Below are 22,673 nucleotides of genomic sequence, written 5' to 3'. Positions count from 1 at the left end.
ATACTATGATGAAATCTTGGTCGTAGTTTTGGCTTAGTCGGAATTTTTACAATGTGATGATACGTACGACAATACGTTTGGTAGTGGTGCAGTACGTTTTCCTCCTAACTTCACACCAGTGAAGTTGGTGAAAGTGTACAATATTATGACGCGCACGACTTAAAATCGGCACACTGTTTATTGTCGTAAAAACGAAATGCTTTATAAAGACGTTACTGTTTTTTATGTCACAAGACATACGAATTGTTGATTATACAAATGTACGAAAAACGGGAAGGGCAGTAAAAATCGAGTTGTTTAATTAAACAGCCGCACGCGCATCAGGCACTGAAATTCGCGACGGTCTTTTTCGCCCCCATGCTGTATTTAAAGTGCCTTGAGTTCTTTCCCAACATTTGATAAGGGTGATTGCCCCAACCTTAACTCATGCTTCAACAACGAGACAAGACATCAAGTTAGCGGCATCTTATTGCCTTCCAAACTGATTCCAACGGCGCGTTGCATCTTCGAGTGTTTGCGACGCTCGGCGAAGTTTTTGATGTGCTTTTCAAGACGCTCGTCCTTGCGAGATTTCGCTTTTGCGCGCTTTTTGTAACTTTTCTCCTCGTCATCATCATCATCGGCGTTCACGTTCCACTTGGGCCGAACCACGTAGTCCTTATGAGAGGGCATAGGCACACGGGCCCTCATCACGAAGCCGCGGTCCCCGGGACGCAAGGGCTCCTGTTCCACCGTCGGGTTCGTGGCGTCCTTAGAGGCCTCCGCTTGCCCCGAGCTCAGTCGACGACGTTTTGCCTGAGGCATTTGCTCCAGATCCCTTTGTTCGCGTTCTGAGCAAAAACATAGTGCGGTTTAAAGTATTCGTGCGTTGCGTTTAGTTCTTTTTTTACTATACGTTCCCTCCTAACCACTATTCTTAATCTTAATTAATTTGATTTCAGCACTGTACGACACAAAGCTATTAGATTAACACCAGTTAAATCAACGTGATACAATTTACAATAAACAACAGTGTTTACAGAACTACATAAACTAAGATATTTTGATCTAAAACAAAGTTTTTATTTTTCCAGTACAGACAACAACACTGCGTTTCCTTATTTTATGTAGCTCGCATACCTCCCCTTGTCATGCTCTTGAAGTTGTCATTGAGGCCGAATATAGGTCTCGACCATTTATTTATAAGCCTCCCTGCTGACTCTCGGTTGTGTCTCGTCTCCCGCGGATGTTTAAACAGAATCATCACCGATTTACCGATTCCACTGGATTTAAGCGTTTCCTAAACAGTTGGAAGCTCAGCATGTTACAGAAACCCAGCGTTTTTGAAGCAATGTTGTAAGAGTTGGAATATATTATCCAACATCACAATTTGTCTTGCAAAAACGTTCTCTATAATCTCAAATTGGATTTCGATTCATGGCATCACAGCATTTTATCACGAAAAATTTGTACACGGTTTCTGTCAATAGGAATTTCGCCAATGTGATTAATGAATAAAAAACTGGATCAAGGCCCCTGGCAGGCTGTCGATCGCACACCGTATCGATATAAAATATATTTAATTCCACAAAGCGATCTGTGGACAGCTGCATTTAAATAAGTTGGAAAACTGATGAACCCTTTTTAGGTGAAATATATTTTTCTCAATAAAAACCCATCTGAGCTGTCCACAGATCGCCTTGCGGAATTAAGTATATAATTATATGAATTTTGCCATAAATATTTTACTTTTTAGTTCGGATCGCATGTCACTTACTGCGCTGACTGGGGGCATATCGTGCAAAATTTTCAACAACTCCGTCCGTATGCTGAGATGAGGCAGACTTCTATCGGGCAGAAGCGACAACCAATCAGCGATCGCCGCAACCATCCCCATATCAACGAATGCCTCCTTCAAATCCTGTCAAAAAAAAACGATGTGTGCATTGTGTATACGACTTCAGAAATTTGAGAATTTGCAGACGAAGCCTAAAATTGTTGCAAGCAAAACTACTGAGGTAAAATAATGCAGGGACATCCACTTCTACCGACACAAAATTCAGAAATCATTTCCTTACTGTAGTCGATAAAAACTTTAGGTGTACCAAGAACAAAAACGCAAGATCCTGAAACATACACAAACAGTCAAACTCTACACAAACCTGTTTCTTCAAATGTCGCACCACAATCTGCAGCATTTTCAGTTTGTTAAGGGCAGGTTTCTTCACTTGGTTCGCCTCTTTATCTGCGTCGGCCGCATCTTTCATTTTTGCAAGCATCGCGCTTATGATGTCATCCGAATCGGAAATCATGGTTCCACCGTCACGACGCCTCCTGCCTTTCCTGCGCAAGAAAAACATTCGTTGGACAGAAATTAATATTTCTTATGCATGTTTTTTTTCATATTTACATAGGCAGCATCACTATTAGTATGGACAATTTTATCCATGTATATAAATCACATACTAGGGCAACAAGTTCATTTATACCTTGTTGGGTTTGTAAATTTATATTTGTTCTAGTCTTACCTCTCTGCTTTCTTTTTCTGCAACATTACATCGAAGTCATAGACCATGCCGGACGATTTCGATGGTTCTTGAATTCCTTCGTCAGAATCATATTCAACTGGGGGACCTGTTGTCGATTGTTGCTCTTCTGCATGGCGAAATTTACAGATGATTAATTTCACACATTTCTTGAGATATGTACAACTTTTGAGTTAACTTTGACACAAACAACCTTGGTCTTCTTCATCGGAATCTGATATTATTCCCGTCCTGGCTTTATTTCCAGACGTTACATCATCTTGACCGAATCCTGTGAACTCTTCATTTTCATCGTCGCTTTCCCCAAAAATGTCATGAATCAGATTTCCAACTCCTTCTCCTTTAAAAGAAGAAAGCCTTGAATTTTTCGAAAAAAAATAGTTCAACGCACTTAATTTAACATGATGTAAAATTCGCTACATACGCCATATAAAATGTTTATTTACCCTTTTCTTCTTCTGCGTCACTGTCTGAATCAAACATTTTTGCAATCTCCGCTTGGCTTGCTCCTTCAGTTTTCTCAGAATCTGCAATATGCGTGAACATTTGTTGCTCGTTGTACAACTGACCAACATATGAAAAGTTAACAAAAACCAACCTCCTTTTTTGTCTGCAGTGTCTTCATCATCCGAACCTAAATACAAACTTGTAAAAATACAATGGTTTACCCGCCTAACGTATTTATTCTATCAATGTGCAACAATTTTTACATTATTAAATTAATACAACTAGGAATTAGCAGCAGTTTAATTAATCAAGGCACATATTGCTTTAATAGAAATGTTGCAATACCTCGGAGGTCGTCGTCCGAAACGTGACCGAGTTTGACTCCATCACTTCCAGTATCTTCCACTTCACCATCCTCATCACTATCACCAACATGCTGTGCAACGTTCTCCTCCTCTCCATATTCATTTTGCTTTTCCTCCTCAACTTCCACAGCATCCTCGTAAACTGCATCTTCTTCATTCTCTCCAACAGAGATTTGGTTGGACACATCTTCATCTTCCGCTTCCAGTCTAATAGTAAGACATCAATAAATTGTTTGCAAAAAAACAAGTATATTTCAATTTGTTTTTATTAATCCGAAAATAATATCAACCACCAGTAATCTATGTTGTTCTTACAGTACAGTAGAAGAAGCACATCTCACATTTCTGCAGATTCCTCAACTGCAACTTCACTTGTTTCCATTCCATACTCCACATCAGCTTCTTCCACCACATCATCATGTTCCTCCACATACTCCACTTGATTCCCATCCTCAGCCTCCTCCTGTTGTTCTGCATTATCTTCATACACTTGGTCGAATGCTTCTTCAGTATTTTCTTGCCTGTGTATTTAGGAAAAGGAAATAAATAAAAATATTTTTAATACAACTGTATAAAGTATAAACATTACACTTCAGATGTGTCTAGAACTTCCTCAGTTTGAACTTCTTCGTTATCCACAGCGTCTTCTGCAATCTCAGCTACGTCCCCCCCTACTTCATAAGAATCGTCGTTGTTGGCTTCAATGCTTGGTGTTTCCTCAGCTGTTTGATAATAAAGTATATTAAGTGAAAGAAAAAAAGACTAAAAAGTTTCTACAGTTTACAAAGTATGCCCATTAATGGCAACTCATCTTGAACTGAAGTTTTTATATTTGTGACAAGGTTTATCAAAACACGAAAACACTGCATGCAGCATATATTTAAAAATGTTAACATTCACCATAGTCATCTTCAATGTTTTCTTCCGCAATTGTTTGTTCATTATCCACGACTTCATCAGTTTCTTCATATTGGACTTCTACACCAGGGTCATCTTCCAAATGACTCTCCTCCTCTGTGTAAGCAACATTCTCTTCAATATAATCCTCTGTAGCCTGTTGCTCAATGTCTTGAATGCTGTTATCAAGACCATGGCTTTCATGACTGTTAATATCATCTTCAAGCACAGCTTCTTCTTGTACTTCAGCACCAGCACTTTCTTCATCCACTACATACTCATCATTTATTTGCACATTTGTCACATTTTCATCTTTGTTCTCAAAATCCGTTTGATCTTCAACTGTACCATATTCACCGCTATTGATTCCTTCTTGAAACTGTTCTTCCATTATCAAAGCTGATTCAACTAAAACCTGGTTAACTATAAAAATACCAACTTCACTTGGTGAATGTACTGTATGTAGATGTAGGCCTACATAATGCAATTTTTTTATTACTGCCAAAAATGTTACAGTAATTAACACCGATTTGCAATTTGTTACTATACATTTAATGACAAGCATGTAAACGTTAAAATCTGTTAGAAAGTATCGTTAGAGCGTTGAGTGTCTTAATCAAATAGAAGCCTATGGCTCCTTCAAACACTCAAATAAAGAAAACAATGGGCAGTGCAAAATTCGCGGAAAAGGACCTACGTCAAAATCAAGTATCCACGTTCAATCAGGCAATAAAATTATTGGTTATAAAAACTCGGAAAAATCTAAAAACCTTCAGTAAGCTTCAACCATTGTCTATCCATGGACAAGCAATTCTCATTTACGACACGGGTGAACAATCACCGTTACGCATGAGGAGATGCATCGTAAAACAACCCATTGAAAAGTATTCTGCTCTGTCATTTTGCAACAGAAAATTTTGATATTGATTCATACTTACTATCAAACACACATGAATGGAAAATGCACTCTGGCGCGATTATTTTATAGCAATTGTTTCTTGCAAAAGCATTTTCGCCAGTGTTACAATCTTTTACATGCATCATACGGCACATCGTCGTTGTATGAATATGCCTGCGAAAAGGCAAGAGATGTTGCAACTATCGGGTTACATGTTATACCTGACTTCATAACATTAGAAGAGGAAAAGGCTTTTATGTCGGAAGTCGAGCCAAAATGGGGAAAACTCGCATATCAACCAGGACACTGGGACAATGTAAGATAAGTGCGCAATATATAGTCTTATATTATATATTTCCAAAGTAACAAAAAAACTTTTGTGACATGCTATTGCTTTTTAGGCAATACAACTTTATCGTGAACTTGAAGTATCTAGTTGGTCAGATGAAAACACTAAAGTTTTGTCAAAACTTTGTTCATACGCTTTTGGTCCAACTGACAGAGTGCGGAGAATGACCCATGTACTTGATTTGTCTCCAGATGGTTACATTAAGCCACATGTTGACTCCAAAAAAGTAAGTAGATCGGCTTAACAGTGGCACTCCAAATCATGGTTTGAATGTCTTGTTAGTTCTGTGGAAGTAGCATTGCTGGATTAAGTTTAATGTCCCCCTCCATCATGAAGTTTTGTGATGAAGAAAATAGCAATATTTGGTTCAAAGTATTGTTGCCTCAAAGATCTCTGTATGTTATGAAAGACAAGTAAGTTTGCCGTAACAATGAATATTAAGTGTCCTAAATTTTCCAACACACTTGCAATACAGAGTCAGATATGAATTTACTCATGAAATTCTTAAAACGGAAGAATCTTATATAAATGAAGTATTCATCCCCAAACAGCGCAGGATATCGGTTATCTGTAGGACTGAGCCTACAGAAGAAGTTCAAACGCAAAGTGACATTTTTAAAGTCATACCAATACAGTTGGATGAAACTTGATCAATTGAAATGCTATGCTTGGATTATTGTTTTTCTTGTCTGAATAAACTAAGAAACAAAAACGTGTAACGTATTTTTTTTTATTGCACGATAAAACACATTGAATTAGTTAGGTTCAATTTCTGCGAAGACAATCATTTACCACAGGAACACAATTTGACAACTTGCGTGATTGTTAATTGGCAAGAGGTCTAGCAAGTAAAACATTTAGATGTCCCACGGACAATTAGTGCAAAATCTTTTGCTTGAAATGTTCTATTTTAGTCTTAATACTAAATCAGATGCACCCACACTGGCCAGCCTTAATACATGCTACTTGTTTGCTCTTTAAAATAACTTGGCACGTGTTCCTGATACATATATTTCATCCAACATACACTTGTATATATTCAAATATCTTGTCTATGCGGAGTTTCCTGTCATGAGGCCTTTATAATTGTGTTCAAGAGCTTTACTTTCAGGGAACCCAAGTGTTGACCACAACCACTTTCACAGACTTGCAAACTAATTGAAGAGTTTGCATATGTCTGTACCAAACAAACAAAAACACATAAAAACAGTATACTTAAAGCTATGACATGTCATCGTCAGTAGCTAGCATGGACATCATCTCTTCAGAATCTGATGCCTTTCCTTGATTTATCTTTTTGTGAGAAGCATTTCGTGAGGTTAAATTAGCAGCATAATGCTTGTTGTTTTTCACAGTGCTTTGAGAGTCTCTTTTGTTGTGGTCCTTGCCATCTCGATGGATAGGATGAAAGTTCTTAGGTATGAGAAATGCTATCATCATAGCCAGCAAGACAGCACATGCTCCGAACAGGAATGGTGGACCGGGCAGTACATTCTGAACATAAACAGAATTTTTATTATTGCCATAACATCCTGAAGAAATTTATGCAACTTATGAAGATAATGCAGACACAGAGCTAGAACTTTTATTGGGTTTTATTTGTCGCTACATGAGAGCCTGATTTGATCCTGGTTTAAAATAAAGTATCTGAACACAAACTATTTTGGGAAAGCTATTTCAGGATAAAAATAAACACTACATGATTCTTGTTAAATTGCAACAATACTTCTGTCAAGAAAAATCACCTAGACACATACATTTAAATAATATAACACTCTTTTTAAAAGTGCCTACAAGACATTGCAATCATGCATATTGAGGGCATGTGTACAACCAATCATTTTTAGAGGTCAACTTTTTTATTTTTTTCAATTTACATGCTGCACGTTAGTATGCCAGTATTAGGTAGCAGATAAACACAGACAGAGTAAACTGCTTGTTTGTTTGACTTGGTAAGTTTCATGAAATACTGGGATGAAATTTACATAACAAACATTTGACACACCATTTTTCATAGGTTGGTAAGTTGGCATCAGTGCTATCTGGTCAAATGAATCAACCCACAGTTTTCGACAGATTATAAATTTTGAAAGGGTGTCTTATATTCAACCACAAACAACATTTTCACAACAAACATATTCTTACTTCATCCACATGGAATAATTTGGTATTGTTGGTATTTTCATTAACTGGACCAATTGGATTCAGAGAAACTTTTTCCAATTCCACATTAAACACATGAAAAGTGATACCAAACAGTGCTGGACCAAGGCCATTACACAGGCCTCTTATTCCTGTTACCATTCCTTGAAACACACCTGACAACAACAGAAAAACAGTTAAATCATTTTTTAAACCTTTTAAAAAATGGGCTTTGCAAAGATATTACACAGGAAAATTAAAAATGCAGCCAATAGTTTGGGAACTTAAATTTCTTTTGAATTTTATTCAGCACAAGAAACAGTTTAAATAAACAAGCGAGATGTGTAGCTCATCCATTGCCAGACATCAAAAAATTAACCAGTGTATGCACATTAATGACAATGTATATTTATTTGTTTATATGCTATAGTGTTGGGAACAACATCTACAATAGATGCCACACAACAAGCTCCCCATTCTTTAGTGATTAACCACAATCAGGAAGTGATATAGGTTGACCAATTTGACGTCCCTTGTTGTATAACATAACACAAAGCACCTTAATATACAACAAAAAGATGTTGTGACTAGAAGAATTCTGTAATCACTAATGTTTGCTACATCATAACACTTCACAATTGCCAGTCAACTATTTTTAGTTTTTTTTATACGCCTACAGTTAATTATTGCTTGTTCTGTCATTTAATGTAATACATTTCCCATAGGAAACAACAACGTATCATGGACTAATTTGATCTAACTGTTTATCAAACTGTACCTTGCTCATCGCGATTTGAAAGCTTCGAAACCAAAGCATTTAAGGATGGATAATTAATACTGGAAAGAGCTGCCAAGACGCCAGCCATCCACATAAGTCTGTAAGCCAAAAAAACAATATTATTAACACATATTTATCCACAATACAAAAAACTAATACTTACAACTCTGTTTTCCCGAACGCAAATAATATCAACTGGCCAATTTGAGCAGTTAGGCCAAGCAGGATGGTATTCCTATTGCCCATGGCTTGAAAGAGTACAGTTAATATTGCAGTTTGTGCCACGATAGACAAAATGCCAACAACTGCAATGTATGTGGCAACCTTTTCTTTTGTGAAACCTATTACCTGAAAACAAAAAGCATTTTAAGATGAATGATCAAGAAAATATTTTTTTTAGAAAAACTACTCCAAACCTGGTTACAACTTGGGTGGAAAAATGATTTTTTAAAAACATTTGATACACCAAAATTTTATAGTTATAAATATAAAATATATTTTGTTTTAGCATTGTGATAATGGTGTCGAAACATTCCATGTTAGTATCAAATACTGCTAAGCAAACAGTTTAGCATAAAAGTGGAAACACGTGCATGTTTTGTTATTATTGAAACAAAAATGTGTTTAAATAGAAAACTTATTCAAAACCATCGTAGCATTTCAGTGATAAAACTTGATACTTACATAGTGAAGGTAAACAAAGATACAGGAATATTGTCCAGCTTCAGGCAAATAGGACAGAAAAACAGTGAGACACAGTAACAACAAAATGTTATTATCACCAAGTCGCTTCAATGCCTAAAAAAATTTTCATCCTATCATAAATATATTCACTATATCTATAAGCTTCACTTGTTAACAATCACAGCACTTGACATATGATTATGTGTAGTTCATCTTGTGATTAGGCCCGTTTAATCACATACACCACTTAGCAAATCACACTATCAATTAGTTGAATTAACACACTGACGTCATATTAAATTGTTTACAAATTATCATGTACATGGTTTCGCATTATAAATTCTGAAACCGTAAACCATTTAATACAACTTGATTTACCCATGTGTTTGCAGGCTTAATCATTACGACATATTTTGTAAAAAACACAATTGACAATTGTTTGTCAAATCATCCTGAACAATACATGTAGGCAAACATTACCATATGTGCCAATGTCTTGTGTAACCAATGCAGTGTTTATCAACTTACATAAGTACATAAGTTTTAATGGAAAATAGAAGCAACCCTCATTAAAAACTTACTGCAAATGGATCTGCCTGGTCCCATGAAAAAGGGCCAAGTTTGGGACTGGGAAGGGATTCGGGAACTGCTATAAGAATGAAACAAACATCTAACGCAGCTATTGATGTGGCAAGCATAACCACGACAGCCTTGCCATAAGCCTCACTTAAGTAGCTGCCAATAGCTGGACTGGTTACCAAACTAGCTGCAAAGGTAGCGGACACCTGCAAAAAAATACATTTGAAAAAATATGTACTAAAATGTTCAATAAAGCAATGATGAAAAATGTGAATGTTTTTCTGTAGGGGCAGCTATATATAAATGCTTACCAAACCATATGCTGTGCTTCTATTCGCTTCGTCAGTAATATCAGCCACATACGCAAATACTATTGAAAAAGTAACAGCAAACGCACCGGAAACAGAGTTTATGGCAAAGAACCACCTTTGAAACAAGTAAAAGTTATGAATGTTAAACTAGTGTATAAGGTGAATTTGTGATATAATTCATACCATGGACTAATCACCATCAATGGAATAGGGGAACATGTGAAGAGCACAGTAAGAAGAAGAAATGTTTTGCGACCATAAACATCTGACAAGGCTCCAAGAAGTGGGGCACTTAAAAATGAAAGAATACCCTGAAAGAAACAAAATCAGCATGAGAAGAGGTGATAACAACTGTTGGCCGACATATTTAAAAGAAATTCACTCACCTTTATACCTAGAACAAGGCCATTTATCAAAAACGTTTGCTCCTGAAAGGTGTCTTTCAGCACCTAAAACAGGAGATTTATGTATTAATAAATTACAATGTCATAAATCAGTGCAAATAAATCATAAACATGCAACTCTGTTTTTCTCCACATGGCAACTCCAGACTAGAGAAAATGTCGTGTTAAAAATGTCACTTTTGTGAAAATTTACCGATAATCCGCGCAATCTTAATGAACTAATGCATTAACGTACGAAAAAAAACGTTGTGATCGTCCGCGCAATTAACGATCGCCAAAACGAAATCCTCCGCGCAAAAAACAAACTTTCCAATCTGGTGGCAACTTACATCCATCATAGGGGCTGTCAAGAGACCCCATGCAAAGAACTCCAGGAATATAATAATGACTGCATGGTAGACACTTGGCTTTCCAAAACTGACCACCTTTAACAAATCAGGTAAATGTTCAATATATCATGTTACACAATCAATGCCAGACATTATTCTAATAATCAATTGTTAGGTTTACACAAAAACGTACTGTAGTTAATTGAATATACTTGTATAGTATTCATATGCATACATACCATCTCCTTCATGTTAAGAACTTTTCTGACAAGTGCACGAGACTTTTTTGGCGTAGGCTCATTGACATTCTTCATTTAATCGATCCATTAAGTGTTAAATTTAACATTTACAACGACTAAAACAAACCAATCATGTAACCTTTCTGTAACACAAAAAGTATATGCGGAATTATTTTGCACTGCGTTTGCCTATTTCACAATTAACGGGCATAAACATTTCAAGCCTGACATATATCACGTTACTTCGACTGTGAGAATGGTTTTCTCCAAGTAGAACCTTCGTTTGTTTATCAATTATTATGTCGCATGTAGTTATCGCGTTACACTGGCGATCGGTTCGTGTTACTTTTGCGAAAGCTTTTATTTGAAAAATATACTTTTGCCCAAATATTAAACTGACTACATGTTTTTCTGCAAATTTATATTAAAACATATAAAGGGAAAATGTGTTGAATGTTCCATGTTGTGGCTTTTAAGATGTAGTTTTTTGCGTTAAATATTTTGTTTGCCATCATTGTGCATAAATCTCATTTCTGATTTGATTGTTAAGTTATTTTGCCAATCCGAAATTTGTTTCCTGAAAAACAGTTGCGCGACATTGTTTCGACCAAAGCGACACACTGCTACTATGACGCAACAAACCGGGGAAAGGGTTCGTTCGTTTGCTCGCGTAGTAATTGTTTGTGGAAAGAAATAACAATTAAAATACATGCATTACTTTTATCAGGGCTAACGTTTTAAGTGGTGTAGTATTTCCGTATGCAGATTATGCTTAGGTTGCTTGTGTTGCTGTTGACCCGATTATTATTCTTCTGCTTCACTAAATTGACCTTTTTTGTTTTGTAGTCACTGATCTATTTTAGTTCACTGCACGATTATACCAGAAACGTTGATGTAAACGAGTAAATCAAAGGATATCAACATGTCATTTTTTCAAGCAGCGCTGGACCTGGTTGGCGTGGGTGGTTCAAGCAACGAATTTGTTGGATCTGTGGTGGAACTTGGCAAGCACAAGCTTTATGTGAATAGAATTATCGCTGAAGGTAGGACTACTTAAAAGCTTGTTTACTATTTTTTTAATTTGTTTTTCAAATTTTTTCTAATTGTACATTGTAGGAGGCTTTGCGATTGTTTATGAAGCTAGTGATGGCAATGGAAAAGCATATGCTTTGAAGGTTTGTACAGATGTGATTTGTAGCATTTGTAAGCAATTTTTTTCGATGTAAATTCGTTTCATGTTTCTAGCGACTTCTTTCACACGAGGACAGCAAAAGCAAAGAAATCATTCGTGAAATACAGTTTTTGAAAAGACTCTCTGGCCACCCAAATATCGTGCGATTTATTTCTGCCGCATCCATTTCTAAAGAAGAATCAGGGCAAAGTCAGGATGAATACTTGCTTTGTACAGAACTGTGTGCAGGTAACCAGCATCATCTTCGCGCATTTTTTGTAACCCTGGTGTCGACAACCTTTGTTTTGACCTTGTGTGCAAAATTAATTTTTGTTTATGTTAACTTTTTTAGTAACCACTAGTACACTATGTTTTTATCATTCCTGACCTAAATTTATCATGAAACCTAGTTGTAGTAGCAGCTTGTGTATTTCAATAGTATTCGAGTATGAATTTGTTAATGTTTTGTGCCGGGGGTTTCCAACATCTGCTTTACCCATAAATTTTTGTTAAATATTAGGTGGACAAGTCTTGGAGGTGATGAATAAAACTGGTGGTTCACTTCCACAAGATGATTTGATTCGTACATTTTATCAAACATGCTCAGCTGTTCAGCACCTTCACAAGCAAAACCCCCCTGTTATACATAGGGATCTAAAGGTACTTCTTAGAATATTTATTTACAAATTGTAATGACTCCCAAGTAATGAATGTGTTTAAAACAATGCCACTGTATTACAATTAGGTTAATGGTTTATGGTGACAAGACCAAGCATGTTCCAAAAAGTCTGACACCATTTTCATCAGTAGAATTAATCTTATATGCGCAAAAGAGCCATAATAGTCAAAGAGAGCTGCAGACAGATGTACACACTGTTTCGACCTGTAAGGTGTGTCTGCTAATCTACCAGCTAGCATGTGCCATGGTCACCAGCTGTACTGATGAGACATTATAGGTCGAAACAGTTTGTACACCTGTCTGCATTTCTCAAAATTAATCTTGTTTTTCAGATTGAAAATCTTCTCCTCACAGCAGAGGGAATTATTAAGTTATGCGACTTTGGTAGTGCAACCACAACCGCTCACTATCCTGATCATACTTGGTCAGCTTCTAAAAGGGCTCAGGTATAATTAATGTGTCAAAGCAACGTTTTCATTATAGATCCGTATGTATATAATATACTAAGGTTACAATCAGACAAGGTTATGTTTTATGAGTTTTTGGTATGAAATCACTCATTTAGGACTGGGTTAAAGACCTCGTTTTCATTACAGGTTGAGGATGAAATTCTCAGAAACACAACTCCAATGTATCGCACACCAGAAATGATTGACATGTACAGCAACTATCCCATTAGTGAAATGCAAGACATCTGGGTAAATGCATTGTCTTTTGATCAGCTAAAACATGAGCAAAAATGTTTTTCATGTATAATATATATAATTGCCTATGATTGGTTAATCAACAGTTGTTCTTTAGGCATTGGGCTGCATCCTATACCTCCTCTGCTTCAAAAAACATCCGTTTGAGGATTCCGCTCGTCTTGCGATCGTGAATGCCAACTACACGATTCCGTCCAACGACAAGCAATACACAATGTTCCATCCCTTAATAAGTAAGTGGCTTGCGCGCCTCAATTTCTTCGAAAGAACGGTAACAAAGTTGTTGAACAAATACTACTGCAATTTTTCAACGATTACCACAATCCAACTATCACTCGGGTGGCAGTTAAGGAAATACTTAATCTTGACTGTCGGAGTTACGTCATCAACTAGAACGCATTACGCATAAATCATACGTTTGTTGCTAGCGCTCAGGCACAATGTTCAAACCTGGGTTTTTGACCCAATTTTTTTAGAAATGTCACAAAAAATAAAAGCTGTTTCGGACACAATGTCCCAAAGGAAATTGGTTGGTAGATTATTCAAGTTGCTTACATTTTTGCAAACGAAAGTATTATACTGTAAATGACCAAAATAAATTGAAAATGTCCTAAATTTTTGCTGGCATTTCAGACATTTGACAGAAATTTTTTAGTGAAAAAAAACCCAGGTTCAAACTTAGATTTAATTTAAAATCACACTTTTCCGAAACAGTAGTTTTGAAGCTACATCGATACAGTTTACGTTTTTTCAAATTAATTGATTGTCCTGGGCAATCCAGATAAAAGGTAGAGTTATAACGTATTAATATATAACGCACTGTTAGCAATGCGACATCCCCAGCAAAACAGCGCAAACATGCGTTTACTTTATACGCGCGCCTCACAGTTCTTCGTGAATATACCATATGATGTGTCTGGCATGTAAATGTAAGATTTCAGGGGCACGCAAAAACAAATAAGCACTAACACAAAAGATCTTTTTGTCAATGTATTTTCCAGTGCATAGACAGCTATATTATTATGAATGTATAATTAACTAAACGGTGCAGCAAATACTCGTACGGTCTCTGATATTGGCCGTGTCTGAGAGACGAGTATACTTAACAATATGGGCAAAGGTTGATCAGTATAAAAAATATTTTTTTGCTACGGTTGATTTTCACCCCACGTAAAGTAACTTTGTATTATCTTTCAGAGGCCATCCTCCAAATTAACCCCGACAACCGGCCACCTGCCGCCGTTATATGCGAACAAGTGATCGAGTTTGCCGCCTCGCGTAACATCAACCCCAGATCTCCGATCGATCTTGTAAGTAATGTTTTTACTGTGTATTATGCAAGTTTTCGATTAAGTGACTAAAGCGATAATTTGCAGTGCGAGAAATCGTCCAGCTGGTCAAACTCCAGCCAACAACGGCCCCCGCCAAATGAAACAAGACAACAACCACAGACTTCTGTAAATGGTAAGTTTTGACCTGTGATTTTTAAAGTGCAAAAATTTGGTAGATTTGGTACAACATAATGGTAATAATTTCGTTGCATCGACTATGAAAACTAGTGCAAAATAATAATGCGTGAAACTGCGCGGCGTTGAATGTTTCGCTAGGTGGCAGTCGAGGGACGTTTTCAAGCAGTCTGATCAACGCTCTATTAAAAAAAATTACCTCGCGATATATCCACAAAATAATGCATTTCGTAACAGATTGTTCATCTTACCATCACAACCAGGAACCTTTAGTAACGTGTAGTTTGTTAGAAAAGAGCGTTTGAAATCAATCAAATACTTTCATCCCTCCAATCGTCCCTCGTTCAAGTTCTCGGTCGTAGCCGAGCATGGGATGTTGCTGAGTCAACCTTCTTTCGCAGAATACAGTGCAGGTGTTAAGAAGTTTAGCAAACTTCCAGGAAATTTAATGTTCAGGTCGTGACAGAACTAGGAAGCGTTTGTTTTTTCCTTTTCTTCGACTCTCGTGCGTCATTTGACGTTAGCAACGTTCATACCGGAGATGGCCCATTTGCGTACCGATGCTTGTAGGAAGTTGCTGAAATCAACCCTTGATTACTTATTATCTGTACATACCTGCGTCGTAGTAGTAGCAGAGACGAGCGTAGCAAGTTTTCAGCAGCGCATTTGTCGAGGATTTGGTCATTACAGCCAGCTTTGTCTCTCCGCTTTTGTGATCTTTTTATGAGAAATAAATTGTGTGTACTATTTTCGACAAAACTTAGAAATACAAGAAATACAGTAAATATGTCAAATGTAACACAAACCGTGCAACTGGCAGGCAAGCTCCCATTGTTGAAAGATCGTTTCTATACCCGGAAAGGTTCTTTATAACGTTGGCGTGCTGATCTCTTGTTTCCTTCACTGTATGTAGTTGTATACGTCAACAACTCCGGTCGTTAGTTTATTGTATCTGACGACCTTAATCGCAATTTCGCCATTGGTGAAGTGCAAACGTTTTTGTGTCGCCTGTGTCTGTGAGTGGTTTAACTTAAAATCTCCCTCCTGGGGATTGGCTGGACGCGGTTGCTTGCTGTGCCTTTGTTGTCTAAATCGATCGCCAACAATTTGACCAAAAGGTCGCAGTCGTTTTAAAGTTCAATCAATGTTATCTGTGTGGCAAGATGGGAGACTTGCGTTCGCAATAAGTTAATTGCAGTAAGCTGTGTCTGAGCGAAATAACACTTGCTATTAACAAATCCACTCATCGTAGGCGTCTTATCGCAGGCACTTTGACTTGAAATAGTCGCCGTGTTTAGGCAGAGAGAAAACGTCTCGACGTTGAGAGCTACTTAGCACAACAGGCACTGGGAACGGTCCTTCTGATGGGCGTATCGATTATCCCAGGAAGTGAAGCACTCCGATTTGCAGCTAGTCATTGATTCTATGTTTGATTGTTTGTGGCAGCTTTTCTGATACAATACCCTAATAGGTTGTCAGGTTTCGACAGTCTTTAGCTATGTGCACTAATGTTCTTTATGTTGTGTGACTGCCTTTTGTGCAAAGATGTATCCAATGCATTATTTAGAAGGTGGCGTCCCAAGTGGCTTGAATGGATTGTCTGGCAAAAATGTGTGAATTACTGATCCATGTTTTTAGTTTCTGTAGCTTACCCAGACATGATGGTGTTTTGAGTTTGGTGCTAGAACCAGCAGAAAGGAATAATGTGATATAGACCTTGCTGGTGATAAGATTGGAATATTGCTAAGAAACAAACATGTTCACAAGTTTTATCAACAAGGCCGTCATCAATCAAACACAGCTGGCAAAGAAGCAAAGTGATTGTAACTTCTCCAAAGTCGATTCTTCAAAATCCCCAAAATTCAATGAAACCGATACAAAAAGTTGTAGCGATGAAAAAACTACAAAGTCTGTCATCACCGGCAAAAAGCCGATAGCTGCATGGGGATCATTTAGCCACTGTAAATACAACCGTTGTGCAGCCTATGATGATGAAGCAACTACCCTCTGCCAGGCCAATTACGAATTTGATGTCGAACCCATCTCCGAGGATGATGATTGTATTCTGGATTCTTCTTTCAATGATGGTGCCTTTGTATTTCTCTTTTAAAGATGCCATAGTGCAGTAAAACAAAGTGTTGTTTAATTCCCTGTCGGTAGAACCTAAACGTCATGCTTTGCAAATTTAGAATCTTTTACATTAGTTTCCATGACATGACAACTTATCGTGATATTTATTGCATTGCAGGCACGAGTACAGACTCTGGTTTGTTCAGCATGGTCAAAGGTGGTGCTGGAAAATTGTTTACCAACATCCGAGACACTGTGGCCAACTACACCAAGTCAGATCTGGATGTTACTTACATCACATCAAAACTTGCAGGTGACCATTAACTCTACAAAATGTACAATAATTTGGGTCTCAACTAATATAGCCTTTCTATTTTTTTAATCAAGTAATGTCTTTTCCCGCTGATGGGATGGAGGCTGCTTACAAGAACAACATTGATGATGTTTGTGCATATTTTGACTCGAGACACAAGGATCATTATGCAGTTTTCAACTTGTCCAATCGACAGTACAACAATTCTAAGTGAGTAAAAATGACCTTTGTTATGTTTGTAAATTCGCTGACCTCGAGGGTTGCATGAGTAGATATAGTAAATGTTACTGTGTATTTTAATAGGGTATTGTATGAAATATTGTAGGATGTGATCACTGACTGGACACTGATGATATCAGGCGTATGTTTCTTTAAAATAGACCAGGTCTCATATGAACATCATTACTTCACTGTCACTGTGAATTTATAGTTTTTGCTTGCCTCAAACAGAAATAAGCTTGTGGTCGCACATATATAGATTAAATGTATGATGATTTTTAGGTTAAAATTTTTGAAACCGCTTGTCGATGTCACATTTGTAAAAATAATCTTATGTGGCGTTTTTGCTCCCAATTCTTATTATATCATTTTTACAATGTTTTTTTTACAATGTTTACATTGTGTGTGGCTTGAATTAGATTTCACCATCGAGTTGTAAACGTTGGTTGGTCAGGAAAATTTGCCCCAACACTCAAACTGCTTTTCACCGCTTGCAAACACATTATACAATGGCTGAGGAAAGACCCAAACAACGTTGCAGTGATCCACTGCATTGTAAGTTCGTAACACAAACTAATTGTATACCTGGGTAGGACTAATTATTTCTCTTAATGGGTGTATCTCAGGATGGAAAGGCACAATCTGCTGTTGTGTTATCTTCTGTCTTGGTGCTCTGTGGTCTCTTTACAACATCAGAAGCTGCACTTTTCATGTTCAGCATCAAAAGAGGTCCCCCAGGAATCATTCCATCATACAGAAGGTTTGTTTATTAGAGTACAAGTAGAATTATGTGTTGAAACTGTGGTTCTTAAACCGTTTCCTGTGCGACAAAATATTTGTGCCACTTGCGACCTACAAGTCTTAAATCTATTAGGACGATTTGTTCCTATGTTTACAATTTTGAAGACTGACCAAACTTGCTATTGCTCCAGTTTTTCAAATATTTTTTTTGCCTTAATTGTTATGCGATTCCCTTAAAACTTAGAATGACGCACCAGGCCAAGCAACACACTGTGCTAGAATCACTATGCTAAAACAGATATATACAGTTATTTTTATCATTAACGCAAGGCGTGGTTTGTTCAATATCTTCTAATATGTAATTGCATTGCAGGTACATTGAGTACATTTGCAACATCACTTCACCAGAAAAACCTATGGACAGTGGCAGCATTGATTATCCTCATGCTTGTCATGTCACCATCAAGCAAGTGGAAATGTCGCCAGTGCCTCTGTTCAACAGACAGAGAAATGGATGTCGACCCTTTTGTGAAGTAAATATCGGCGAGACTCGAGTTGTATCAACTTCTGCTGACTATGAATCAATGAGGTAAGTGTTGTTTACTTTAACATTCATACCAACACTGGTAGAGTTTAACTGTTAATTCTGAGACGCTTGTAATTGATGAGGTCTTCTTTTCGTCGTGTGTAGATATTTTTTTTTTTAAGTATGTAGCACATGGGAAACTTTTGGAAAAAGAGAATCACTTTAATATGGTAATAAAGGCAAACTTGTGTGATTTAGGTTACAAACTCATAAGAGACTAACTACAACTGTAACAAAAACTTTCTTAGTGAACGTTTTAACACATTGAAAAGTTAAGAATAAATATTAATATGTATGCAGTATATTATCCAAATTCCCTATCTATTACCCAGAGGGTTCACAGTAGAAGATGGAAAAGCTGTAATAGATGTGGGGGCAAGAGTTGGAGGTGAAAGTGGACCAGATGTTAGCATCAGTCTCTTCCATGCCCGACAAATCCTCGGAGGCAAACTCCAGCTGCAGGGAAAACAAACAGGAATCCGGATGTTCCAGGTCCAATTCAATACAGGCTTCATTCCTCCGAATGCAACCAAAGTGCAATTTAAAACGTAAGTCGGAAAGTTAAATATTTTTTGTGTGTTCAGTTGTTAGTTCTTCTTACGTGGACCTTACTTGCCAATGTTGCTACAGCAAACTTTACTGTCAATGCATGAATTACGTGCCAAAATGCATGTAACATATCACCATATGTAAGAACCAGTTTAAAAATGTTGCACCAGAGTTAAAAAACTGGCACATATTCAACAAAAAGATTTGAAATAAAACTGTAAAAAACTTGTTTAAATGTACATAGATATGATTTGGATGCACGCGACATTCAGGAAAAGTACCCTGATGGGTTTAAGGTTACAATCCATGTACAAGTGCATGGTGATAGTATCAGGTCTCTGCAGTCTGATTTATGGTCTGGAATGCCCAAGAAAGGACTGACACCCAAGATGTTGTTTAGCAACAGAGAAGAACAACAGGAAGTTTTGCAGAAATTTGGTGAGTTAAATTTTTCATAAGTAACCTATTTTATTTTTATTTGACATGTAAGAAAACACAGCATGCATTTACTCAAACAAAGGAGTTTAAATAAATTTTTTTTTTCATTATTATTGTAATCTGAAATATGAGGTGTTGCAGTTGCATATGATTCATGTCAAGGCATGTTCGGAAACTATTTTTAATGTCTACCAAAAAACGTTTAAAATTGCACGTGGTAATCAGTACAGCTGATGTTAAATGGCTTTTGTAAGGTAATTAAATTGATGTAAATTCTGTACAACAGATATATGTTAATTGTTATTCTATCTTTGACACTAATATGAACTTTGTTTTCAGGTCATGCAGAAGATGAAGTTGGACCTTCCATTTCTTATGACAGTGATGTAACAAGCTCAGTAAGAAAGAAAACAAATGTTTCTCAACCTGAGCCTTCGGATAAACCCTCCACCACACAGGGTGGTTTCTTCTCTACTCTTGACTGGGAAGAACCGAGTGAACGAACAACCAACAAGGAACAAACCTCTGCACCTAAGAATGTTGAACCTGCTGCCCCATTTGAAGCTAATTTTAAAGACAACCTGCCTGACCAAGCAGCTTTGGATGATGTTGATCTTCTTGGATTAAATTCATCAGCTCCCACTGGTGCAGAAGCACCCTCGAAACCATCGACTGCGACCAATTTTGACTTGTTGTCAAGCGTCGGCCAACAAAACACATCTGCTTCCTCATCTGAACATATGGAGGGACCAGATTTGTTAGGTGGGCTAGCTGGAACCAGTGCTTCAGAATCTGATGGAAAAAACAAAAATAAACCAACCTTTGACCCATTTTCATCATTTTCTGCCCCTCAGCCAACAACTACCACTGCTGGTCCAGATGTATCAAAGGTTTTAGGTGATTTTGATGGTTTTGACCCATTTGGAAATAATGACAAACCACCTGCTCCTAAGCCTGCCAAACCCACTCAAGTTCCACCAAAACAGGAAGATCTATTTGATCCTTTTGCCCCAAGCGGTGGAACAGCTGTACCAGACCTTATGTCAGGTTGGGCACATTCATCCAAACCTTCCATGCAAAATACCCAGTCAAGTACGAGAGAAACAAAGAAATCTAATGATCCTTTTGCTGACCTAGCAAGTTTTGGAACTAAGAAAAGTGCTGGTACCACATCTGGTCATGTTGGGGGACAAGCAAAACCTCAACCCAAACCAGCAAGTAATGCACAAGCTGGAAATTTAGGAATGCCCCCTCAGGCCAATTATTTTGGCGCAAATTTTGCTGCAAGTGGATCAACCTGGAAATCAAGTAAGTTTGGATACAACAGGTTGTTTGTTGAAGTCTCCAAAAATTAACACTGTATGTGATATTAGATGTGAAACCTCAAGTGAAGGAAGATGCTTTCGATGATTTGCTCGCTGGAAGTGGGTTTACAGCCACTAAAAAAGAAGAAGCACGCAGAAAGCTTGCTGATCTTAAGCGTGAAGCACAGTCTGAAGATATAGACCCAGAAAAACTAAAGGTAGTAAAATGTAACGTGTGTTTGAGTGATATATTACACTGATTCTAACTGTCTTTCAGATTTTAAATTGGATTGAAGGTAAAGAACGCAACATTAGGGCTCTTCTGTCAACACTGCACACAGTCCTTTGGGAAGGTGAAAATAAGTGGAAGCAGTGTGGAATGCACCAGTTGGTCCAACCAAATGATGTATGTGCCTTTTAAGGCTCCCATGTTCAGACCATATCTATTCATATTTATCCCATTTCTAAATTGCAGGTGAAAAAGATTTACCGAAAGGCTTGTCTTGTAGTGCATCCAGACAAGGCCGCTGGCAAGCCTCATGAGGAGTATGCCAAACTTATTTTTATGGAGTTAAACGATGCCTGGGCAGACTTTGAAGAGAAGGGAATGCAAGCTCTATTTTAAGTGCTTGCGAACATTACATCAAGCGTTGAATCATGTCTTGCCGGGAGAATTTTAGGGCTTGTAAAATGGGTTTTGACCCGCGTTTGTTGCTTGCACTTGCTTAAACATATTGTTTTGTTAATTTTTTGTCCCTAGTGTCATTGTTATTGTACATTTTAGAAGATCTCAGTTGTTCTATATTTGTTACTGTAAGGTGCATGTCTTTAATTTATTTTTGCGTGTAGGTAGACAATGCTTTTTGCTTTACCAATTGGAAGAAAACGTGACAATAACAGCAATATAAATTAGAGGGAATCATTTTTTGACCATTTCTTTTTGGGATATTCTGGGTGTCTTTTAACAAATTTGATTTGTTGTTGTGCAATACCCACATTCCATGCTTGTGTTTTATATCCCCACACCAACACACACATGTTTATCTGTGCCATGTGTCATTAATTAGTTTGCATTGTAACTTCCTTGGGTGCATTGTGGCTCTCAGTAAAGGTTTTCAGATAAACATGGCTGATCCAAATATTAAACCATGAGACCACAATTTTTGTCCGAGGGTGCTTAGTGGTTGAAATATCTTTTCTAGCTGTGTTGCAAAATTATGTCTACAAACATATGGCCGTGAAGTAGCTTATCGTAACTAGCTACTTGTGTTTTCTGTTTACAAGTAATGGTTTCGTGTTTTAAATTATATTCTTCATTTAACACAAATAAAATCAACTCCAAAGTTATTGTAAAGAATTGCAGACATTTTTTCTGAACTTTGGTACGTCTTTGTCGGGAAAAAACGACATTACTTATATTTGGTATGTGATCATGACGGTCTGTTTTCTCACATACTTTGAATATTTACTGATGATGAAAGAGGTA

At 37.3% G+C, this 22,673-nt stretch overlaps 4 protein-coding genes across 5 annotated transcripts; 2 read left to right on the top strand and 2 right to left on the bottom strand.

The window, feature by feature from the left end:
- Nucleotides 1-172: 172 nt before the first annotated feature.
- On the bottom strand, nt 173-4,653 carry LOC145902863 (protein IWS1 homolog A-like). Its single transcript, XM_082990958.1, has 12 exons — nt 4,238-4,653; nt 3,927-4,059; nt 3,679-3,858; nt 3,318-3,544; nt 3,124-3,159; nt 2,972-3,052; nt 2,719-2,865; nt 2,508-2,634; nt 2,142-2,322; nt 1,757-1,900; nt 1,120-1,279; nt 173-830 (listed from the first exon to the last, which is right to left on the bottom strand). Exons 1-12 carry the CDS (start codon nt 4,623-4,625, stop codon nt 451-453), a joined length of 2,184 nt encoding a protein of 727 aa, XP_082847084.1. The 5' UTR covers nt 4,626-4,653; the 3' UTR covers nt 173-450.
- Nucleotides 4,654-5,134: 481 nt separating this feature from the next.
- LOC145917847 (RNA demethylase ALKBH7, mitochondrial-like) lies at nt 5,135-6,205 on the top strand. The gene is made up of 4 exons (XM_083003143.1): nt 5,135-5,448; nt 5,534-5,707; nt 5,764-5,894; nt 5,957-6,205. Exons 1-4 carry the CDS (start codon nt 5,185-5,187, stop codon nt 6,129-6,131), a joined length of 744 nt encoding a protein of 247 aa, XP_082859269.1. The 5' UTR covers nt 5,135-5,184; the 3' UTR covers nt 6,132-6,205.
- Nucleotides 6,203-11,086, bottom strand: LOC145917846 (solute carrier family 71 member 1-like). Its single transcript, XM_083003142.1, has 11 exons — nt 10,948-11,086; nt 10,709-10,804; nt 10,362-10,424; nt 10,159-10,286; nt 9,976-10,090; nt 9,667-9,870; nt 9,086-9,199; nt 8,565-8,749; nt 8,402-8,499; nt 7,627-7,799; nt 6,203-6,975 (listed from the first exon to the last, which is right to left on the bottom strand). Exons 1-11 carry the CDS (start codon nt 11,020-11,022, stop codon nt 6,703-6,705), a joined length of 1,524 nt encoding a protein of 507 aa, XP_082859268.1. The 5' UTR covers nt 11,023-11,086; the 3' UTR covers nt 6,203-6,702.
- Nucleotides 11,087-11,798: 712 nt separating this feature from the next.
- On the top strand, nt 11,799-22,528 carry LOC145913289 (cyclin-G-associated kinase-like). Of its 2 annotated transcripts, XM_083000894.1 has the most exons (20): nt 11,799-11,990; nt 12,064-12,122; nt 12,193-12,367; nt 12,639-12,778; nt 13,130-13,243; nt 13,394-13,495; nt 13,599-13,734; nt 14,699-14,811; nt 14,878-14,965; nt 17,216-17,350; nt 17,425-17,560; nt 17,989-18,124; nt 18,196-18,329; nt 18,684-18,899; nt 19,229-19,444; nt 19,690-19,883; nt 20,223-21,191; nt 21,257-21,405; nt 21,465-21,593; nt 21,663-22,528. In XM_083000894.1, the coding sequence occupies exons 1-20, from the start codon at nt 11,870-11,872 to the stop codon at nt 21,810-21,812; spliced, it is 3,612 nt and encodes a 1,203-aa protein (XP_082857020.1). In that variant the 5' UTR covers nt 11,799-11,869; the 3' UTR covers nt 21,813-22,528. The 2 variants fall into 2 exon arrangements, with proteins under 2 accessions (XP_082857020.1, XP_082857029.1); XM_083000903.1 differs by lacking the exons at nt 11,799-11,990; nt 12,064-12,122; nt 12,193-12,367; ... (4 more) ...; nt 14,699-14,811; nt 14,878-14,965 and adding an exon at nt 15,936-17,054.
- The last annotated feature ends 145 nt before the right edge of the window (nt 22,529-22,673 follow it).

The sequence above is a fragment of the Ascidia mentula genome, chromosome 1 (assembly GCF_947561715.1).
Source record: "Ascidia mentula chromosome 1, kaAscMent1.1, whole genome shotgun sequence".
Taxonomy (NCBI): domain Eukaryota; kingdom Metazoa; phylum Chordata; class Ascidiacea; order Phlebobranchia; family Ascidiidae; genus Ascidia; species Ascidia mentula.
Note: the sequence above shows the minus strand (reverse complement) of the source record. Positions and strands in the feature narration are given on the sequence as shown.

Coding starts and splice junctions, on each gene's coding strand:
- LOC145917847 (XM_083003143.1), top strand. CDS start 5,185: ATGAATGGAAAATGCACTCTGGCGCGATTATTTTATAGCAATTGTTTC. Junction 5,708..5,763: donor CACATGTTGACTCCAAAAAA/GTAAGTAGATCG, acceptor ATGTCTTGTTAG/TTCTGTGGAAGTAGCATTGC. Junction 5,895..5,956: donor CTGTATGTTATGAAAGACAA/GTAAGTTTGCCG, acceptor CTTGCAATACAG/AGTCAGATATGAATTTACTC.
- LOC145913289 (XM_083000894.1), top strand. CDS start 11,870: ATGTCATTTTTTCAAGCAGCGCTGGACCTGGTTGGCGTGGGTGGTTCA. Junction 17,561..17,988: donor CGACAGTACAACAATTCTAA/GTGAGTAAAAAT, acceptor GGCTTGAATTAG/ATTTCACCATCGAGTTGTAA. Junction 21,406..21,464: donor TAGACCCAGAAAAACTAAAG/GTAGTAAAATGT, acceptor ACTGTCTTTCAG/ATTTTAAATTGGATTGAAGG.
- LOC145917846 (XM_083003142.1), bottom strand. CDS start 11,022: ATGAAGAATGTCAATGAGCCTACGCCAAAAAAGTCTCGTGCACTTGTC. Junction 9,871..9,975: donor GAAGCACAGCATATGGTTTG/GTAAGCATTTAT, acceptor ATTTTTTTGCAG/GTGTCCGCTACCTTTGCAGC. Junction 8,750..9,085: donor TCTTTGTTTACCTTCACTAT/GTAAGTATCAAG, acceptor TTTTGTTTTCAG/GTAATAGGTTTCACAAAAGA.
- LOC145902863 (XM_082990958.1), bottom strand. CDS start 4,625: ATGGAAGAACAGTTTCAAGAAGGAATCAATAGCGGTGAATATGGTACA. Junction 2,323..2,507: donor CAGAAAAAGAAAGCAGAGAG/GTAAGACTAGAA, acceptor TTTCTTGCGCAG/GAAAGGCAGGAGGCGTCGTG. Junction 1,901..2,141: donor TGCGACATTTGAAGAAACAG/GTTTGTGTAGAG, acceptor TTTTTTTGACAG/GATTTGAAGGAGGCATTCGT.